This window comes from Camellia sinensis, chromosome 5, assembly GCF_055761805.1.
Source record: "Camellia sinensis isolate YWXY chromosome 5, ASM5576180v1, whole genome shotgun sequence".
Taxonomy (NCBI): Eukaryota; Viridiplantae; Streptophyta; class Magnoliopsida; order Ericales; family Theaceae; genus Camellia; species Camellia sinensis.
Genome location: NC_138965.1, coordinates 38,407,197 through 38,429,716, shown reverse-complemented (window position 1 = coordinate 38,429,716; position 22,520 = coordinate 38,407,197). Strand labels below are relative to the sequence as shown.

The window sequence follows — 22,520 nt, the reverse complement described above, 5'->3', positions numbered from 1 at the left end:
CCTTAGTATGTTTTGGATAAATGTATAATTTCAGACTGTAACACTCCAATATAACACTCAAACGTAACAATCCAAAGTAACACTCTAAAAAAATTCTTAGTATACTTTTTCTAAACGTAACACTCCAATGTAACATACAAAAAAATTTGTTTGTGTCCTTTTCCCAAGCATAACCCTCCAAAAAAAAATGTGGGATTCTTCAAACTATTCCAAAATGAGTACAAAAATATCTCACTAAGCTTTGGGTAAATGTATAATTTCAAACTGTGAATGTTACGTTTAGAAAAAGTATACTAAGGAGGTTTTTAGTATTTTTTATATGTTATATTGGAGTGTGTTATATTGGAGTGTTACGTTTGTGATTATATTGATTATAATGTTACGTTTGGGAAAAGTACACTAATGAATTTTTTTGTGTGTTATATTGGAGTTTTACGTTCTTATTCGTAATGTGAGATTTGTTCCAAAATGAGAGAAAATCCAAAACTTCTACAATACGGATTGCCCAAATGTGTAATTTCACATTTGGTGAAACTCACTTTTATCCCTAAAAAATTAAACGCAAACGTGTAAGTAACTACTCTTTTGTATAATTTCCACTTTAATCGGATCTTTGAGTTCATAAGAAGAAATGAAAAACTAAACAATCCGTAAGATCATATTTTAGAATTTATTAATGCTTTACCTATTTTGAAAATATATTTCAAAAATAAGTTAAAAATTATTTAAATATAAAATATAAATTTTGAAAGTTTGATAATAAAAAATAAAAAAAAAAGTGAGATTGGACAAAAGCAGCGTCCGTGGTAGAATCAAAAGTAGGGTATTAGAAGGAAAATTTGTTAGTTGCTCTGGGGAATCACGTGACGATACTCCTTATCGATTATAATTTATTATCTATTTTATATTTTTTAATCATTAAACACAAATTTATGAATCTCACTCCTTCCATCAAACTTACGTTATAATTAACATCAAAATAGGTCATAACCAATAACTTCATCAAATTATACTTTATGTTCCTTCATCAATAATAATTCTATTTTGCCCATAAAAATAAAAAAAATAAAAATAAAAAGTTACAACAAAACATAAACAAAATTTTTCCGGTCATAACTAAATAACAATTATAATAGATCATAACTAAATTATAACCTACACCGTATTGAGTCGTAAAGTCATAGCAAATATCACAAATTTTTTTCTTTTTTTGAGCAACGAACAAAATTTTATTTATCATTATCAAAGATTAAAAAAATCAAAAGCAGACGTATGATACATGTCTTTTTTAAGGGGTGTATTTTATAATTTTTTTACTTAAAAGTTATTTTGAATTTGTTTTATCTATACTTATTATTTTGTAAAGTCATATTTTAAATATATAATTTAAAATTTAAAATTGTATTTTCGACTTCAATTACTTTATTAAAAAAAGCTGTAATCATGTTTTGAAAATATATTTCAGAAATAAGTTAAAAATTATTTAAATATAAAATATAAATTTTGAAAAAGCATAAGCTTGATAAGAAAAAAAATGAAAAATGATTGAGAGCTCTAAAAACAGAACTCTAATGGAGCTCTAATTTGTCTTTTTCTTCCTCTTTTTTTGTCTTTTACTTCACTATTTTTTTTTTTTTTTATACGGGGACAGCTCATTAGAGCTGTACTGCAATAGCTCTAATTAGAGCTCTGCAGCAACTCCAAAAAAAAATAGTCAAAAAAAGTGAGATTGGACAAAAAACAGGGTTTGTGGTCGAATCATACAGTGGCTAGCAAGACGAAAGGATTTTTAAATAAGTAATGATATGGAGCTCGAAAACAGCCCCCCCTCCCCGAATGCCCCTAATTTTTTTTTTTTTTTCAGAAGCGGAAAATCCGAAGGAAGAGGGAGAAGAGAAGGAAGGAGGAGGAGAAGGAGGAGGAGGACTGGAGGGGGCCATAATCACAGGGAGAGGAGGAGGCGGAGGCGGGGCTGGGCAGAGGCGGGGCTAGGCTGCGACGGAGCTGGGCTGCGACGGGCTGGGCTGCGACGGAGCTGGGCTACGACAACGACCGGGCTAGGCGACAATCGGCGATCGGCGAACCACCTCTCTTCCCTCTCTCTCTCTTTCTCTCTTCCCCTCTTCTTCTCTCTTTCTCTCCCTTTCCCTCTTCTGCGTTTCTGTAACGCCCTCAAAAATAATAACATTAAACCCATCAATATAAACATACATTTATATACAGAAGATCCACATTCCCTCAATTAGTCAGAGTACATCATTACAAAAGTATTACACGTTAACAACAAAAGTAAATGCCCTATGGGCTTACAGCTTTCCAAGTTATCACTTGGTTACAAAAGGGAGTATTAACTCGGTTACACATTAAGCCCTTGGCTGGAATTTACATGTAATACATCAAAGGAAAATAAGGCAACAAAAGTATGTCTTGCCCCTAGCCTCCCAAGCTATGTCCTTAGAGGTGGCATGCTACCTGTACCTGAAAATGATGTTCCCATATAGGGTGAGCCACAGCCCAGCAGAGATATACTAAACCAACTATGAACAATGATTAAAAGATTAGCAACTGATAGATGGTCGATTCTTACACATCCATTTACATCTTATTACAATTCCATGACAACCAAACCTATGTTACAATTCACTTTTCATTTCTTATTCAACTTTGAGCTTGAAAACAGGGTTCAGTACTCTGGCCAAAACATTTTGATGAGATTATAGTTCATCACTAGAACATTTTCAAAATTCACGGTGGATACACATTTTGGTGTTGTATCAATAACACATAAACTACTTCCATACTTCACAAACGATGATGATATACATTTTAGTGCTATATCAAATCAACAGACTTTTCAATAGATAAGCATATGAGCTATATCACTACTACAACAGACAAGCATATGAGCTATATCAACATTCCAATAGATAAGCATATCACACATCAACAGATAAGCAAATTAGCTGTATCCACACTTCACTAGACAAGCATATGAGCTGTATCTATACTTCACAAAGATAAGCATATGAGCTGTATCAGTATTCCAATAACCGGTTTAGAGGTACATCCCCCATCTTCCCCTAAACCATTAACCGGTTTAGAGGTACATCCCCCATCTTCCCCTAAACCGTAGAGTACATCCCCCATCTCCTCCCATACACAAGTAATGCATATAAACACAGAATCACATATGCAATCAATCAATACATAAAATTAATGTATTCTATCAACCGTCTACACATAATGCATATAAACACATTGGTCACATGCACAATCCACAGATACATAAAGTTAATGTATTCTATCAACCGTCATACTCTATGACACATCCAATTGATTAGTTTTAGTTTGCCTAATCATCATGCATTGTCTACAACAATCATCACTACCCTCCACCGGTAGCCCAAAGCAATTATTTTTAAACAGGAAATAAGTGCACAAATGGATATTCAATCAACATTTCATTTCGGTGAGTGATAAATAATTCAACTACACCCTTTAACCCCATACATTCCCAATCTCAACATTCCTATTTCAAAATCTCACTTCTCACGATTAATTAACCCAAATAATCAAACAATATAATTAGAGCATTTCCCATAATTAACATTACAACCCTTAAGGTCCCATTTTCATCAATGTCCTAACATTAATCTCATTTCTCTATGCCTAACATGCATATAGGTTTATATATTTAAAAACCCAACTTTTGTAAAATTACACAAAGGCCCAAACTTTCTCAAAATTACCCAACAACCCCCAACATATCAAAATGCTAAAATTCAAAGACAAAGTTTATAAGATGGAGTAGGTTATCCCTACCTCAAATAATGGGACCCAACGAAGGAGGTGAAGAAACGGAAGTGCTCCAAATCCCGAAATTTTCAGATTAAAAGGTAGCCCTCGACGATCAACACAACTTTTGTAAAGGCCCAAGGTGAGAAAACAACTTCTACTAGATCAAATCTAAGAGAGAAGTTAGGTTTTTTTGTGAGAGGAGCTCTCAAAATAGCTTTTTGGAAAAGTAAGAGAGAGAAAGGATGTTGAAAAGTGAACAAAAAAGGTGATTTCACGAACTGATATAAAACAGGTCCGCTCGAGCGTACAACACCCCGCTCGAGCGTCAGACACAGGTTCACGCTCGAGCGTCCAAATATCCGCTCGAGCGCCGGATGCACTCTCCCAGAATTTTCTGCAGACGACGAAAATGCTGAGAGGAGGAACTTCACGCTCGAGCGTCCCAACTGCCGCTCGAGCGGAAAGGCAACAACAAAAACCCGCTCGAGCGTCAAATCGCCGCTCGAGCGTAGAGACCAAAACCTGGGCAAAAATTCTAAGTTTTAAAACACAACCAACTTATTCCCAACTTGTCCAACACAACCCAAAACTCTAACACAAAGAGTAAGGGATAGAAATGAGAATAAAACAACAACGAATCCACGGAACCGAGTCTGGATTACGGTTAAACAATAGCAGGGAATACCGGGATCGCTATAACCTCCCCTCCTTAAAGAATTTCGTCCCCGAAATTAAGGATACGCCAAAACACAAGGCCAATTAATCACAGAGCATTCAACAACCGAGTCCCCAAGGAAGGAAATCACTTTCACAACAAACCTCCGACTTACTCTTAGCAAGGAAGATACTAACCAAGGAAACACATTCTAAACGGCCACACCTTAGGTACGCAAGCCTCAACAAACCAAACCTCCCCCGAAACAATTCACCAACAACCGACTAGCACTCCAAACTAAGTCACTACTCAACAACACGACCAAAACAAATCTTTAGAGTAGATAATAAGAAAACATTTTCTTGTTCAAGAGGCATTTCCCAAAGATGTTTAAATTTTCAACGTTAACGTTCCGGAGTAAATCTTGCATGTTCCATACGAAAACTCAAAAGCTTTGCAAACATTTTTCACAAATACGGTGTTACCCAAAACGCAGAGTCATCCACAGTTTGTTTGCCCAAAAGATTAATCGGGAATTCTTTAAAATCCTTGAATTAAATCAACTTTTTAACAATGCATCAAGACGGTCCCAAACACTAGGAAAAGTTTGTTTTCCATTTCTTTCCAAAGTGACACTATCAACAACCATCACTCACATGGTGATGCCACAACCAACATGGGACACAACATTTCTATAATGATAGTTAATAGAAATAACAACAGTACTATCAACACATAAGGTATAAATACGGCTCAGAACCTGGCCAACAACCAAATGAGATCACATCTCATCCCCACAATACCCCTCTTTAACACACAAATGATACACATCTTAGTGCTATATCAATATCAAACCAAATATCATACATACATAATGTATAAAAGCCAATCATTCACAATAATCAATCAATACATATATTTGATGTATTATTCCGACCTTCAGACTCTACGACAAAACATGTTCGATTAGTTTCAGTTTTCCCTAATCAACATACAAAATTTACAACCAACGAGACTAAACTCAAGGTGACCAATGCCAACCCAAAACCCGTTACCGACAGGCTGACTAATCAACTCAATAAACTCTACACTCAGCAATTCACACACTGATGTGCCACTCTAGCCACTGACCCCAACCACGGAGTTCTCTACATAAACCACAAATTTTGGAATCTCACCGGATCTCCTAAAATTTAACCGCCTCAACACTGCGTCTAAGGGAATCACCATCCCCCGCCATGGTTATCTAGCAAGCCTGCTCACTTCCTTGACCAAAGACCGACATGGTCAACCTCAATCACAACGTCCCGAATACGAAGGACCACTTTGACCCACGCTATACTCATTACTTTAGAACACGAATTGCTCTTCCTTCAAAGAATGTTGCCAACATCCACTCACAACCCAAACCCAACAATTGATAACCAATCACACTACGAACACTACCCCTGTACAACCGATGGGGTCACCACGGACTCCCTATCTAGCAAGGCCCTCTTACTCCTACACCGAATCCCCCAATAACCTATAGGGTCCACTCGTCACTCTACATCTTACTTGTCACTCATCTAGAGAGTACTATCAAGAGGCCCGGCCTCCGTGCTAAACCACTAGTCCCAACTATTGCTAGGCAACCATCATGAACTAAACCCCGACACCGTCACAAGTCGCCGACAGGGCTTCCAAAGATTCACTCTTCTAACTTTCCAGAGGAGTAAAAGTCCTCGCCTCCCTCGTCATTAACCCACATCTTCATCCGCAAACACCATACCACTGTGACTCCACCCACGGGTCACACTCTAACCACGGGCTATACGCCCAATCAACCCTTGCGATAGCATATCCCGACCTAACCAGTGTTAAGGTACAAACCTATCACATTCGATCAAATGAAGGAGCCCAAAAACTTAGGAAATACCCATATACTACTACCCGAGATATAGCACCAACTGCTTACAATACATCACTCCCCGATACCAACAATCACGACCTTATATAGGGACTAACATCCCCTCACTTAAAACGGCCAATCAGTACACCTGTAATCTCGGCAACGCTACTTACCACGAAGGTACAAGTCCAACCTTAACAAAATTATACGCTATGCTCCCGTAGGACACCATACCAAATACGTGCTACATCTAGTACTAATCGCACACTTCACATCCTCTTCAATATTGCCTTGGCTAGGACACGCACCCCTCGGTGGTTCTTTCAAATTTAAAAAAAAACATGGCTCCTCAGCCCTCATCTTTCCCAATCAAGTCACACGCCTAATACCAAAAAAAAATTTTTTGTGGTTTTACAGCAACTTTATACATTAATAAAACTTCAGAGCTACAACATGCTCCAATTCACCCATTCCAGGGAAATTAACAAACAAAGCACACATGTATACATATAGACAAACAAACAGTTTAGATGTTTCAACATTCCCAAGACATATGGGTTACACGCTAGAACCCAATGGCCACAAAACAATAATCCACTGATTACAAAACGGATTAGTCAAAACAAAACCAACCCCTCGGTATTACCACCACTGCCGTCCCTCGCTGGACCGCCAAAATTGGTCATCTCCAAACACAAGACAACCTACGAGCTTACTAACCGCGGACAAGAACTACTGATGTGCCCCCTCTGTCCACACCTGGAACAACTACAAACTTCCCTAACTGGGGCTTGGGAACTCAACTCTACTGAGGCCCTCGCAATCTGGCCTGCTAGTCCTCCAACACGATACTGTTCCTGCCTGTTCCTGCCCAGTCAAAACAAACTGAGCCTGGCTAGGTTGCAAAACCCCTACAGAAGCCCCCGGCTGAGTACAAAAACGTCGAATATGACCCGGCTGATTACACACCCAACAAGTAGGCGATGCCTGAGCACGAGACTGGTTCAGAATCTGGGCTAATGAAGACCCCAACAACTGCCTTGCCACTGAGCATTTGATCGACCCAAAGCCCGGCTGGTTAGATGATCCTGGTGGTACGACTACTGGTTGAACTGCTAACCCTGCCCCCTTCCTCTGTGGGCAAACCGAAACCTTGTGGCCCAGCAGACCACACCTGAAACAAATAACACCCCTCTGTTTACTTTCTCCCGAACCCAAATCCGACGCTGGAAGGGTGGTTCTAGTCTGACCTCCCTGTTGCGAGTTTAAACCCCTCTGCCACTTAAAAGGTCTACCAACACCCTGAGTCACGGGAGTTGCCGAGATGGCTCCCTCCCCATTCTGCCCCATTGCTAGCACCGCAACCTCTACATGGGCAGCTGCCTCAACAAGCACACTATATCTTTTATGCCAAGACCCCGCTATCCTCACACGGATGTCGTCACGCAGCTTACTCTCAAACTCGAAACAACGCAAGTCCTCCGTCTCCACCAATTCTGGAGCAAACCTCGACAGATTAGCAAACCACCTTTCGAACCGCACCAAAGGTGTAGTACCTTGGCGTAACTCCACAAACTGTTTCCGCAACTCTTCCCGAGCGGAAGGAGGGAAATCACAACTTCCTCGCCTAGGCATCCTAGTAAGAGTAACAGAGACACGTTAGCACACTCATACATGTGCCGAAGCTAAACACTCACGTCCTAATATATGGACAACTGTAATTCACTCCACGTAAGCACATAAACACATAAGCATTTACGAATTTCATTTCCGGATAATGATAGTCCCGAGGCGTTACTAGAGTTCCGGTTAGAAACAGCATTGATCAGGTGCCTTTCCAACAGGACTCCCAGAAACCCAAGGATCCAATCAACATCCAAGAAACTACATTCCATACCCAAATAGTCACATAAACATGTTATCACAAAAGTACGTAACATTACGTCTAAGTCTCTAACAAGCGAGACAAACCCATTGTGATACTAATCACTTCCCACGTACCCAAAGTATTCGAACCCGGTACGCTCTGATACCAAGTTGTAACGCCCTCAAAAATAATAACATTAAACCCATCAATATAAACATACATTTATATACAGAAGATCCACATTCCCTCAATTAGTCAGAGTACATCATTACAAAAGTATTACACGTTAACAACAAAAGTAAATGCCCTACGGGCTTACAGCTTTCCAAGTTATCACTTGGTTACAAAAGGGAGTATTAACTCGGTTACACATTAAGCCCTTGGCTGGAATTTACATGTAATACATCAAAGGAAAATAAGGCAACAAAAGTATGTCTTGCCCCTAGCCTCCCAAGCTATGTCCTTAGAGGTGGCATGCTACCTGTACCTGAAAATGATGTTCCCATATAGGGTGAGCCACAGCCCAGCAGAGATATACTAAACCAACTATGAACAATGATTAAAAGATTAGCAACTGATAGATGGTCGATTCTTACACATCCATTTACATCTTATTACAATTCCATGACAACCAAACCTATGTTACAATTCACTTTTCATTTCTTATTCAACTTTGAGCTTGAAAACAGGGTTCAGTACTCTGGCCAAAACATTTTGATGAGATTATAGTTCATCACTAGAACATTTTCAAAATTCACGGTGGATACACATTTTGGTGTTGTATCAATAACACATAAACTACTTCCATACTTCACAAACGATGATGATATACATTTTAGTGCTATATCAAATCAACAGACTTTTCAATAGATAAGCCTATGAGCTATATCACTACTACAACAGACAAGCATATGAGCTATATCAACATTCCAATAGATAAGCATATCACACATCAACAGATAAGCAAATTAGCTGTATCCACACTTCACTAGACAAGCATATGAGCTGTATCTATACTTCACAAAGATAAGCATATGAGCTGTATCAGTATTCCAATAACCGGTTTAGAGGTACATCCCCCATCTTCCCCTAAACCATTAACCGGTTTAGAGGTACATCCCCCATCTTCCCCTAAACCGTGGAGTACATCCCCCATCTCCTCCCATACACAAGTAATGCATATAAACACAGAATCACATATGCAATCAATCAATACATAAAATTAATGTATTCTATCAACCGTCTACACATAATGCATATAAACACATTGGTCACATGCACAATCCACAGATACATAAAGTTAATGTATTCTATCAACCGTCATACTCTATGACACATCCAATTGATTAGTTTTAGTTTGCCTAATCATCATGCATTGTCTACAACAATCATCACTACCCTCCACCGGTAGCCCAAAGCAATTATTTTTAAACAGGAAATAAGTGCACAAATGGATATTCAATCAACATTTCATTTCGGTGAGTGATAAATAATTCAACTACACCCTTTAACCCCATACATTCCCAATCTCAACATTCCTATTTCAAAATCTCACTTCTCACGATTAATTAACCCAAATAATCAAACAATATAATTAGAGCATTTCCCATAATTAACATTACAACCCTTAAGGTCCCATTTTCATCAATGTCCTAACATTAATCTCATTTCTCTATGCCTAACATGCATATAGGTTTATATATTTAAAAACCCAACTTTTGTAAAATTACACAAAGGCCCAAACTTTCTCAAAATTACCCAACAACCCCCAACATATCAAAATGCTAAAATTCAAAGACAAAGTTTATAAGATGGAGTAGGTTATCCCTACCTCAAATAATGGGACCCAACGAAGGAGGTGAAGAAACGGAAGTGCTCCAAATCCCGAAATTTTCAGATTAAAAGGTAGCCCTCGACGATCAACACAACTTTTGTAAAGGCCCAAGGTGAGAAAACAACTTCTACTAGATCAAATCTAAGAGAGAAGTTAGGTTTTTTTGTGAGAGGAGCTCTCAAAATAGCTTTTTGGAAAAGTAAGAGAGAGAAAGGATGTTGAAAAGTGAACAAAAAAGGTGATTTCACGAACTGATATAAAACAGGTCCGCTCGAGCGTACAACACCCCGCTCGAGCGTCAGACACAGGTTCACGCTCGAGCGTCCAAATATCCGCTCGAGCGCCGGATGCACTCTCCCAGAATTTTCTGCAGACGACGAAAATGCTGAGAGGAGGAACTTCACGCTCGAGCGTCCCAACTGCCGCTCGAGCGGAAAGGCAACAACAAAAACCCGCTCGAGCGTCAAATCGCCGCTCGAGCGTAGAGACCAAAACCTGGGCAAAAATTCTAAGTTTTAAAACACAACCAACTTATTCCCAACTTGTCCAACACAACCCAAAACTCTAACACAAAGAGTAAGGGATAGAAATGAGAATAAAACAACAACGAATCCACGGAACCGAGTCCGGATTACGGTTAAACAATAGCAGGGAATACCGGGATCGCTATAGTTTCAAACTCAAAAATGGAAGGAAAAAAAAATGCCCAAAACGACGTTGTTTTGGGCATTAGGGGGATTCGGGGGAAAAAGTTTCGAGGGAAAAATCATTTCTCTTTTTAAATTGGTGAGAATTCTGAGAAAGTTGAAGAAATAAGAGACGGAAGATATTCAAGATGGGTCTGGTTTCCACCAGTCATTGGAGGATATTGTTAGATTTGTGGAGATTCATTACAGATTTTATTTTGATAATTTGAATAGTTTAATGTGCAAAATTCGTCGAATACTATATGTTTGAAAAAAATTACGTTGATCAGATATTGGTAACTATATGATCAAATTAGTTTTGTATTAAAAAAAATAGACGGTAAAAAAATAAACGGTTGATAAAAATCTGATTCGATGAAATAACTATCGATATCTGATAGACGTGATTTTGTACAGGCATATAGTACTCGACGAGCTCTACACATTAAACGATTTAAATTATCAAAACGAGACCAGTGATAAACTTCTACAGACCCAACAACACTCTCCAATCTAATCCGAAACTGGAGGAAAGTCAGACCCATTCAAGATATTAGGCGTGATTATGGATCACAATTTCCTGCTTCCTGTGTCAATAGTGATATCCAAAGTCACCTACTTCCTCCACTCATTAAGGCAGAAATTTTTTTTTCTTTTTTTTTTTTTTTGATCGGAAGAAATATGTCAATTAAGAGAGCCAAACGGTACTTACAGGAGTCCAAACAATCCAAAACTTACACCATACAAAGTGAAAATAAATCAAGAAGCACTAAGGAGCCAAACGGCACTCATTAAGGCAGAACTAAGGAGCGAAATTATTGCCAAGGATGACCGGGCTACACGTTGAAGATGTGCACAATAGCTGGATTCACACGAACCAAAAAAAAAAAAAAAAAACTATTAAAAAAAATGTCAAAGTCGTAGTCAAATCAACTAATTATTATTTAAATTTAAAAATTAGATTTATTTTTTTAATTTAATAATGTAATAATTAATTAAAATATTTAAAATAATTTTTTTTCTTCTATTTTTTATAATTATCGATTAATTATCTCACTTACACATTATTAAATTTAAAAAATGAGTTTAAAAATAGACTGGTATATCATTTTCTCTATTATTATTTTTAAAATAAATTGCATTAAGATATCATTAACTATTAATGAATAAGTATAGTTGGTTGTCTTAGACTAAACCGTGTTTTTCAGGCCTATACGGCCCATTACAGATTCCATCTCAATGATTTAAAAAGTTCATTTTGTGAACAACGTGTAAATCATTCACTATAAAAACCAGGTCGATTCGATAACCGTAGCCACGTTAATTTATTATATTTGTTTCCTAAAAAATGAATCGTCTAGTTTTCAAATAATATTTATTGTTCTTTTTTTTTCAAATAAATGCCATAAAATAACACAGTTACAGTTATTGGATCAACTTGATTTTTTTCATGAATGAACAACACGTCGTGATTTACAAAATGAACGATTCGAATTATCGAGACGGGACCCATAATGGGCCCCTCGGACATGAGCAACACGATCAAATCCACAAAATAGATTGAAGACAAGCTAATCCCTAATGAATATAATAGAACATGGACAGATCCAATCTAATATTTACAAACACGAATTTCATCTATCTAACAATTGAATCAATTAAACATAATCAATTTTAACATGGAAAAAATCACTATTAAAACATTTCCAATGATGATTGAAAAAATCACGAGCCCAAAGGTCAAGTACCAATTCATTTTGAAGAATAAGATACAATACGAATCAAAACCTTTCACAATACCTAGCAAATTCACGCCCTATTCCTTTGGATCCTTTGTGTTGTTTCTTTTACCATTTTTATCATTGGAATTGGAGCACCCATGTTGAATCCTCAACTCAATTCATCTCTTGAATCTTTTAGACTATTTTTTTTTTCTATTTTAGTTATAAAAAAATAAAATAAATTAAAAAGTCAATAAGATAAAATGTCACATCAAAACAATAATCATTTTTTTTTCTCACAAAAGTCAAAAAAGTCAAAAGTTCATCCCAAACAAATATTTTTAGTCCCATACTAAAATAGTCAAAAAAATTCAAAAAATCAACCCACATCACAAACAAAGGTTGTATTTGGTTGGAAGATTTGATGAGAGAAATAGAAAAAGAAAGGAAAATAGAAAGAAAATGAGAAAAAAATTATAGGATTCGAATTTTAAATTATGTTTGGTTGAGTTGAGAATTAAAAAAAGAAAATAGCCAAGTAAACTCAAAAGACAAAAAGTGAAATTGTATTTTCCTCTCACTTTTTTTTTTTTTCCTGTGTTTTCCATTATAACCAAATAAAAAAATGGAATTGCATTCCCTTTTCACTTTCCATTAAGCTATGTTTGGTTGGAAGATTTGATGCGAAAAATAAAAATAGAAAGAAAATGAGAAAGAATTGATAGAATTTGAATTACAAGTTATGTTTGATTAAGTTTAAAAAATAAAATAAAAATAATAAAAATAAAAAACACAAAAAAAAAAGTAAGATTACTTTTTCTTCTCACTTTCTTTTCCTTTAATTTTCTATTAGAACCAAACAAAAAGGAGAACGGGGGAGGGTGCTGTGACCATCAAAATGGGACCGTTTTGTTTATTTAAAAAAAAAAAAAAACAAACAAACAAATGAAACCAACGCAAAAAAGGGGTGGGTGCTGTGAGGTACTAGACAGTATTGGTGTTGTGCATCTGAAACGTCGTAGTTTTACGAATATTTTTGAACTCTGTACTTGAGTCAACTCCGTTGTTTCCTCTGGCCTTGTTTAAATTAAACAAATATGTTCACTTTCATTTTCCAATTATCAATGCCAACTGGATTTTATGTTTTAAATTCTTTAAATAATGTAATTAGATAATTGGTTAAATTGAGATTAACGCAATGGGTTGGATTTTTTTCAAGTTCAAGTTAACGTAATAAGTCACATTCTGATGATTCAAATCATTTATGTATATTATTCATAAAAAAAATTAAGTCAATCATTTATGTGGCACAATTGTAATCTATTAAGGAAGAGTTTTGAAATATTTGTAAAATTACGCGTTTTAGACGCACAGCACCAATGCTGTCTACTACCTCATAGCACCCATCCCTCTCCCTAATAACTTAATCGATTCTTAGAAAATATATTATATTACCGTAATTGATAATAGATAAAAATATTGGCTGTATGCTATTATTACAATTTCCTGAGTGGTCTGAGGATTTAAATGATGGAATAAAGAAATGCATGTTAAATGCACCTATAATGGTGTTCAATTATCAGAAATAGAATTTTCAAAAAATTGGTTAATAGACGATATTCAAATAAAGATGCTATTTCCTTTCTGTTTGAAACCCTAGCACAAACCTAAGCCATGGTCCTCTCATATAGATCGAATCAAAAAGAAAGGACAAAAAGATGATTTTGAGCCACCGTTTTACTATAGTGTAATTTTTAGGCTTAGGTTGATTTTAGGAAAAAATTTGTCTCAAATCAATTTTTTGTTAAATTTTTTTTAGGATAAATTGCACTGATAATTTTTATATTTTGTCTCTATGTTTTTGATTCATGTAATTTTAACTGACTCTATTTGATATAATTTTGACATTGTCCTAATTTGATTTAATTCATTATAATAGTTAATTGTTTTTAATGAAAAATACGCGTATAAGCGATATGTGTCACGTTTTAAGAACAAATTTATAAACTTTATCAAGTTATTGAGTTAACATCAACCAACTCATTGGGCATGTTGGTTTTAGGGCCAAAAAGACTAAAATAGTCATAAAATGACAAAATGTGTTAAAAAGTCAGTAAGACAAAATGTCACATCTAAATTATAATCATTTTACTTTTTCTCTCACAAAAGTCAAAAAAATCAAAAAATCTAAGCTAAACAAGACTTTTTAGCTCAGGCTAAAATAGACAAAAAGTTAAAAGCCAACCTGCTTCTTAAACGAATAATTATTTTTAATCAAAAATCTAACATCAATTTCAATTGAAACAAATTGACATAAAAAAAGTAAAATTAAAGATCAAAATTTACCCTAAATTTACCCTAAAGGACAAATTTACCCTAATTTTAGTTTTTTGTGTCAATTTGGTTCAATTGATAATGACATTCAGCTTAGTTTTTACTAAAAATTTTTAATATTTTAAACAAATTTTTTAATTTTTAAATACACCTAACATAAATACACTTAAAAAGTATAATATTTGTGAAATTTTTTTTTAAAAAAATTCACTAAATATCAAAAATACAAAAATACAAAAAATTTATGAAAATTCAATATATTTTTCGTATTCTTGTGTATTTATTGATTTTTAAAATATTTTTTTACAAATATTTTACTTTTTAAATACATCCAACTAAGGTACATCTAAAAAAATATTAAAAAAAAAAATTGTTTAACATTTTAAAAATATTCACTAATATATATATATATATATATAATACGAAAAACGTAAAACTCAATCAAAAAATTAAATTCAAAAAATTGAAATCAAACACATTGGTTAAGATTTTTGATGAAAAATAATTACTAAGTTAGTTGACGTTAACTAAGTAAATTGATAAAGTTTATAAATTTGCTCTTAAAACGTGACACATGTCGTTTATATGCGCATTTTTTATAAAAAAATATATATATATACTTAATAATTATAATGAATTGAATCAAGTTGGGAAAAAGTCAAAAATATAGAGTTAGATCGAATCAATTAAAGATTACATGAACCAAAAACACAAAGACAAAATATAAGAACTACTGGTGCAATTTACCCTAAATATTTTTGGACAAATTACACCGATGGTCTCTATATTTAACCCCTGCGTCATTTTGGTCCTTACACTTTCAATTGGCTTAACTTTAACTCTTAATTTTAGATTTTATTTCAATTTGGTCCAATTGACAATATGGTTAGTGTTTTTTAAAAAAATTATCACTAAATTGATTGAGATTAACTAATTGAACTGAGTAAGTTTATAAGTTTATCTTTAAAAATATAACACATGACATTTATCTACATATTTTTCATGAAAAAAATACTAAGAATTGTAATCAATTGGACCAAATTGAAACAAAATCATAAATTCAGTGTCAAAATCAAGTCAATTGAAATTATAAGGACTAAAATGACATAAAAACCAAAGTATATGGACTATTGTCGTAATTTGTCCAAAATATTGATTTTGAGACATAAAAAGATGATATATATATATATATATTACTTCTCAAAAAGAGTTTGTTTTAATTATTATTATTTTTTAAAAAACAAAACGGTCCGTTTTGGCTGTGACAACACCCACCCCACTCTTCACAAAGAGTGAGATTGCATTTCATTTCTCTTTTCATTTTTCTCATCAAATCTTCCAATCAAACACGGTCAGAAGAGATTGGATGTATACAACTTCATAATCCACTGAACAAAGGAATTATTTAAGGTTGAAAACGAACTCTCCTTGATCTAGTCCGTAATCAACCATCAATAATCAAGAATTACAAGCAAAACTCTGTACGGTTTGAATGCTCTATTTATTTTTTTATTTTTTTTTCACACTTTTAAAGAGAAAAAGATGAGAGAGTTAATCAGATTTGAATTGTTTTTCACACATGTAATAGAATTTGGCTCCCTTAGACTGCCTGAACAAATCGCAAAAATGTTTCTAAATTTACCAATACAAGATAGAAAATAGCCGGATTCAGTGCAGATTGGGCTGAATTGAAAACAGAAGAAATTGGAACTGCTGAAAAATAAGGACAATGGAAACTAAAAAGGAATTATTGGATATATTATTTGTTATTGATTTACCACTTGTAATTTCATACATGTAAACTCTTATTTTGGTTGGACTTTCAAAATTTATGACAAAATATGGTGCTGTGTCAATTGAGCAGGTTCCATTATGACTCCATGAATAATCCAAGAACAAATCCAAAGATGGAAAATCTGAAGCACAAACCTGCATCAACTCCTTCAGGACATCCAGTTTGGCAGAAGGATAAGTCTCCCTTCTTTTCCAAATGCAACAGCATTCTTAGAAAGGCTGAAAGTCCCATCACAATTGATTTTGCTAGTCCCTTCACCAAGAGTTGACCAATGGTTGATACCTTCACTGCCTGGGACTGACCATCGATTTCAGAACAGGGTAGTCCTTTCATGGCCTGCTCATGCTCAGATAAAGCTTCTTTAGTCATTAATATCCGAAAACATAAACATTGTTATGTTGTTTTCAATATCAAATCTCAGCATTTTCGGAAGGTGGCACTAGAATAACACAAGGGCTATTATTGCAAATAATCAATAAAATTGAGTAAAACAAAAACATATCAAAGAAAAAGGGAGTTTACTAATGTTCTCGTCCCAGCCATTGCCAGCAGCAAGTCACCCTTTTGCTATTATCCTTCCTTTCTATCTTCTTTTCTTCATTCTTCATCTGTAAACCCTGCACATCAGATCGGAATAAATGTTGAAATAAAATTGCAGATTTTGATAGCATTCCCTAGATTACCAACAACTCACATCAACAACTACAATCACTATTTATGCTTATTTGCTATCAGTGATATGATTTTTATGTACTAATCATATTTATCAAATGAAAAGATACAATCACCTGTTGTTTCTTCAGAGTTCTCAAACAAAATCTTGTCTGTCTCAGGCGACCAACCGTCTTGGTGGTGGTCTTGATGGATATCATAACAATGATGGCATAGAAAGTATGAGCCTGTTCTTACATGATATTCGGATAAATCTCCAACATTCATGACATTGTGATGAGTAGGATGGGCATTGTGGTGTTGAATGCCTTTCTCTTCACACTCATCATACACAATCTGGACTCCAACTTCCTTTACCTGAAAAATCTCATCAAAAGTCGCAGAGAGATTCATTTTATCGCCACCTTCCATCAAAAGATGCCCAATTTCCCAATGGCTAAACCATATCATACTGTTGTCATCGGGAATGCCTCTGAACATTGGGCTGTAGTTCCACCTCAGACCTTTGGTCTTATTGTTGATTTTAATATGTTCAGGTTGATAGCTTTCAAGGCTTATATCATTGGCAAATGCATAGACAATATATACGTTCAAGGCTACAATCTTGAGATTAAGGACTAAAGGCACATTAAATGATATCGAGGATCCCTTTCTCTTATTGCTACACCAGCCTGGCACCTCATTCCCAGGAACAAATATGCTATATATACCACATTCATACAGTCCCTGTGCCATGGTATTCAAAATAACATTAACGATTAATTATGCAAACAACTATATATACACATATACATACATAAACACACACACACACACACAGAGAGCACCTGAAGTGGACCCTTCTTTCTTGTGAATGTCATGTTGTTCAGCAATTCCACCTCAAGGCTTCCCATGGATTCCAAATCAACTAGGACCAATTTGTTAATCATTTCTGCACCAGCATTTCCAATAGGCTCTAACTTGAACATCCCCTGAACCTCAACTAGTTTTTCGCAATTCCTTGAGAACAAAAACAGAGATCTCAACAAGTTAGGAAGATTTGTTACCATTTCCAGTGAGCTACATCCTTCTATATTCAACATTTCTAAACTCATTGGAAGTTCTGGCAGTGATTGGAGTCTAGTGCAACCAGATAACGTAAGTGCTTGGAGCACATTAAGACCTTTGATGCTCTCCGGTAGGCTAGAAATTGGATTCTCACTAAGATTCAAATCTTGCAACACAGATAAGCTACCAAGACTTTTCATAAGATCATCATTTGACAGATTGCAATTTGAAAGGCTTAAGCTTACTAATGAGCCTGGTAAAGAAGCTAATGGAAAATAGATGGATTCTGTACTTTTTCTTGGTTTCAATACCCAAGACCAGAAGAGCAAACTCCATGATTTATCCTCACTAGTGGTAGTCGCTATTCTATTTATGGCAGTTCCATCTGCGTGGAGCACTGTTAAATATTTCAACTTTCCCAACTCAGGCAACTGATCAAGCTTTGAGCAACCAGAGAGAATGAGTTTTTCAAGGGATGTAAGATGACCAATTTTGCTCGGAAGCTTCTCAAGATTTTTGCAACCTTTTAGATTCAAGAAAACAAGCCTCCCTAATGTCCCTATTGATTCATGAACCTCTACCAAGTTTATGCAATCCTTAAGGATCAAATTCTCAAGATTAGGGAGTCCGTTGAAGTTAGGGGTATTGGTGAGGCCATAGGAATGACTGAGATTGAGGAATTTCAATAATCCCAGCAACTGTAATAAAAATACAAAAAACAGTTTACAGAATTCATATGTTGGTCCTGAAAATAAAAGATCAGTAGAAGAAAAAAATATAAAAATAAATAAATAATAATTAATCATACCTTGGTCCCCTTCCAAACTTGTTCCAACCTACTATTGCACAAGTCAAGAGCAATTAGGCTCTCTATAGAAAAATCACTCGGTATGGATTTTAGAGGAAATCCATGCCAACACAACCATCTTAATCTTTTAGGGAAGTCACTGTACCCTCTCGTGGTTTCTACATAATTGAGCTGCAGCAATCTAAGTTTGTGCATCCTTGCAAATGCATCAGTTTCCAACTCAACCTGATTTGAATTTCTTACACCAATGTTTATTGGGTGCCAGGAGAAGAAACCAAAACAATGTCGTTTCAGTGAGTTGCCTTGGTCTGCAAGCAATGATTTGTTACTAGGTTCTTCAAAGCGGGGTCGTTTTGCATTACTTGTCATGGAACAATTATCTTCCCCTAACACATGCATGTCAAGGAAAAGACCTTCAATTGAATCTGTTCCTTGATAAGATAAAACATCTTGAATAAGAAAAGAACATCCATGAACCCAAAAAAAAAATTAAATAGGTAAAAGAGTAGTATGTTTCTCACAGTTTTATCTCTCAAAACGTTAAAGGAATCATTGTTGTGCCATAATCTGCTGCGTTTACCCGGCTCCTTGGGTGATTCTTGGCGAACAATTTCTCTTCCCATGTCTCGAAGCAAGTGGTGCATCATCAATTTGTTTTGTTTATTAATCGTTAAGAGACATCTGTCAATGAGATTTTGAATCCCAACTGTTGGGTAGAAACCACATTCATCTAGGATTCCAATAGTGAAATCTTTGCCCTTTCCAATAAAGAAGCAAGAAATATGAAGGAATAGATTTTGGTCATGGTCATCTTGTAAAGAATCATAGCTTATTTTCAGCTTTTTTAGAATTTGAGAATCAGGAATAACCGCCAATTTTTTTATTGCGTTTTCCCATATATTTAAGCTTTTCCCAGATAGAGAAGAACCCAAAACTTGAAGAGCTAAAGGAAGGCCTCCACAGTGTTGTACTACCCTTTTTGAATGCTCAACATAACAATCAATGGGATGGTCTTGTCCAAAGGCATGCCAACTGAAAAGCTCTAATGATTCATCATCATCAAATCTCTCCACCTTATGCATCATATCAACTTCATTAGCCTTTAAAAGTTGCTTGTGCCTGGTGGTTAAGATAATTTTACTTCCTGGATGAAACCAATTGCGCATTCCAATTATTGCATCAAACTGGTCCCGCTGATCCACATCATCAAGAACTACAAGAACTCTTTTGCAACCAATGGCATCTTTAATCTTAATGATTCCTTCATCAACACTGCTTATTTTTTCCTTTTTCCTTTTTAAAATGTCCGAAAGAAGTTGCCTTTGTAAACGAATTAAACCATTGGATCGTTCTGAAATTTCCCTAACATTTGCAAGAAAGCTGCTAGCTCCAAATTTTTCAAAATTCAAATTATAAACAAATTTGGCAATGGTTGTTTTCCCTATTCCACCCATTCCATAAATCACTGCTATGCCAACATCAGTTGATTCATCCTGTAACCACGAACTAATGTTTTTGACTCGAGATCCTATTCCAATTAAGTAGGGAGCAACATTTAAGACTGTGCGGTTCAACTTATCCCCAATCACTTTGACAATTTTTTGGATAAATTTTGCCTCATGCCTACAAGTTGCAGATAAGTGGAAAGTAAAGCACGATAAGCATGCCATGACTTAAAATAATACTAAACTACTTGCATAAGTAATGTAAAATACCAAATAGTTTGTCCAAAGTTTGATAAGAAAATGCGAATACACAAAATGTGTGGTTGTGCAAGATAATTTTGAATTAAAGAACAAGACAATTTTGAATTAAAGAATAGGCTAGCCAAGCAAGGAATGTTATAGAAAAAGCATAATAGGATTTCTCTACTCGCTTAATTGTTGTGCTATTTTTGGGAAGACTTCAACAATCAGGAGAGAGAGAGAGAGACAGAGAGAGAAGAAAAAGAAGAAGACTCCACTAAAAATTAAATAAACAACTGCCTACCAAAATAAAATGATATGCAATATTTATGCAAAAGGGCTATTCCTAAAAACTTTTACCACAATGGCAACTATCATCACAATAATCAACTTCTACCGGCACATGTTTTTGTATAAAGTATATTAACATATATGTTGTTCACTTATATATGTTTGACAGTACCTCAGCCCCACTTTTTTGGTAGAGAGACTGATTCTGCTAACTCAAATCCACACAACCACATACAAATCTGAGGTGGGATAGCACTCGCCACAGCACTAGGTGGCAAACTCTTATTAAAACAAAATAATGAATATTACAGTTTTTAATAACTCAAAAATAGTTTCATAATGCATTACCAAATGAAGTCTAAGTAATAAAGATATGAGGAAATTACCCATCAGCTTGATTCTGTAAGACCATCCCTGCTAGATCAGCAACTTCTCTAAGTGCCGCCCTCCACCCTTCCACCTTTTTCCTCAGGTATTCCTTCTTCCTTTCATTAGTTTCCCCCATGAATCGCTCTTCGTGTCTACCAAATGCTTCTGCAAAACTCCCCATTTGTTTCCTAACTTGGGAAGGATCCACATCGTAGAAGACGGGTAAAATTACATGTCCAGAAGTCCTCGTGTTCAAGGATCATCACAAGTTCATCAAGGCACCATCTGGAAGAAGCATAGTCTTTGGAAAACACAATTATTGAACTCCTTGATTCTCTTATTGCATTGTCTAGTTCTGATTTAACATTTTCACCTCTCTCAATACCATCATTATCTCTAAATGTGCGAAAACCCGAACCTAATAATGCTGTGTAGAGGTGGTCAGTGAAGGCCTTGCGGGTGTCTTCGCCTCTGAAGCTCAAGAACACATGATAAGTGCATCGAGGCGGCGTGGAAGAGGAGGCCATTTGACTTTGAGCAAACCCTTATGATATTACTGAAGGAATGCTACATACAATTTCTCAAAGAAGTAACTCTCTGAACCACAAAATTAACCATGAAACTACCAACCCAACTCAAAATGAACAAATATCAACTAGAGCATCTTCAATCCTTCATTTTATTTTTTTAATTATTTATCAAATTTGAGTAAAAAGACTGATTAAAACCTTAATTTATAAGTATGGGATGCTCCAATAGCTTTCCATCAAATTTAACTAAAAGCTTGATTTGGTGAAAAAATTGAATGCTCCAATCCTCACTTACTTAAAAACTTCATCAAGCTTATCCCAAAAGATTCTTTCATCAAATTTGGTGTGTTTTTGGCTTGATTTGATGAAAAAATTGGTGAAAATTTAGTAACTGATGAATAATGACAGTGGGAAAGATGAGTTGTTTGTAATTGAAAGGTTACCTGTTTTTGCTGTTGGAAGGTCCCTAAGATTTGGATTGAGCGCTTTTTAGTGTCAGAGATCAAACAACGAGAGAGAATGAAGACAGACCAAGCA

General features: G+C 35.3%; 2 protein-coding genes and 1 pseudogene across 3 annotated transcripts in view; all 3 read right to left on the bottom strand.

Moving 5' to 3' along the window:
- The window catches only part of LOC145791337 (disease resistance protein RPV1-like), a 51,977-nt gene extending 35,027 nt beyond the window's left edge, over positions 1–16,950 (bottom strand). Inside the window, exons 1-2 of the mRNA XM_082871693.1 lie at positions 16,716–16,950; positions 16,429–16,499 (exon numbers count right to left, since the gene is read on the bottom strand). Of these exons, the coding sequence (XP_082727819.1) occupies positions 16,429–16,499; positions 16,716–16,950 (306 nt within the window). The remainder of the gene's footprint in view (positions 1–16,428; positions 16,500–16,715) is intronic.
- On the bottom strand, positions 16,519–22,125 carry LOC114288366 (disease resistance protein RPV1-like; annotated as a pseudogene). The gene is made up of 7 exons (XR_014329393.1): positions 21,471–22,125; positions 19,630–20,731; positions 19,109–19,539; positions 18,081–18,998; positions 17,370–17,979; positions 17,104–17,198; positions 16,519–17,020 (listed from the first exon to the last, which is right to left on the bottom strand). The product of XR_014329393.1 is annotated as a disease resistance protein RPV1-like (transcript).
- On the bottom strand, positions 17,103–19,477 carry LOC145791336 (disease resistance-like protein DSC1). Its single transcript, XM_082871692.1, has 4 exons — positions 19,109–19,477; positions 18,081–18,998; positions 17,491–17,979; positions 17,103–17,198 (listed from the first exon to the last, which is right to left on the bottom strand). The coding sequence occupies exons 1-4, from the start codon at positions 19,475–19,477 to the stop codon at positions 17,103–17,105; spliced, it is 1,872 nt and encodes a 623-aa protein (XP_082727818.1).
- Positions 22,126–22,520: the final 395 nt, after the last annotated feature.

What these genes read in the sequence shown, in the direction of transcription:
- LOC145791336 (XM_082871692.1), bottom strand. Translation starts at nt 19,477, where the DNA reads ATGACAAGTAATGCAAAACGACCCCGCTTTGAAGAACCTAGTAACAAA. An exon ending in GAAAGAAGGGTCCACTTCAG is followed by an intron (nt 17,980 to 18,080) that starts GTGCTCTCTGTG and finishes ACCATGGCACAG; the next exon opens with GGACTGTATGAATGTGGTAT. An exon ending in GAGATTTATCCGAATATCAT is followed by an intron (nt 17,199 to 17,490) that starts GTAAGAACAGGC and finishes TCTGATGTGCAG; the next exon opens with GGTTTACAGATGAAGAATGA.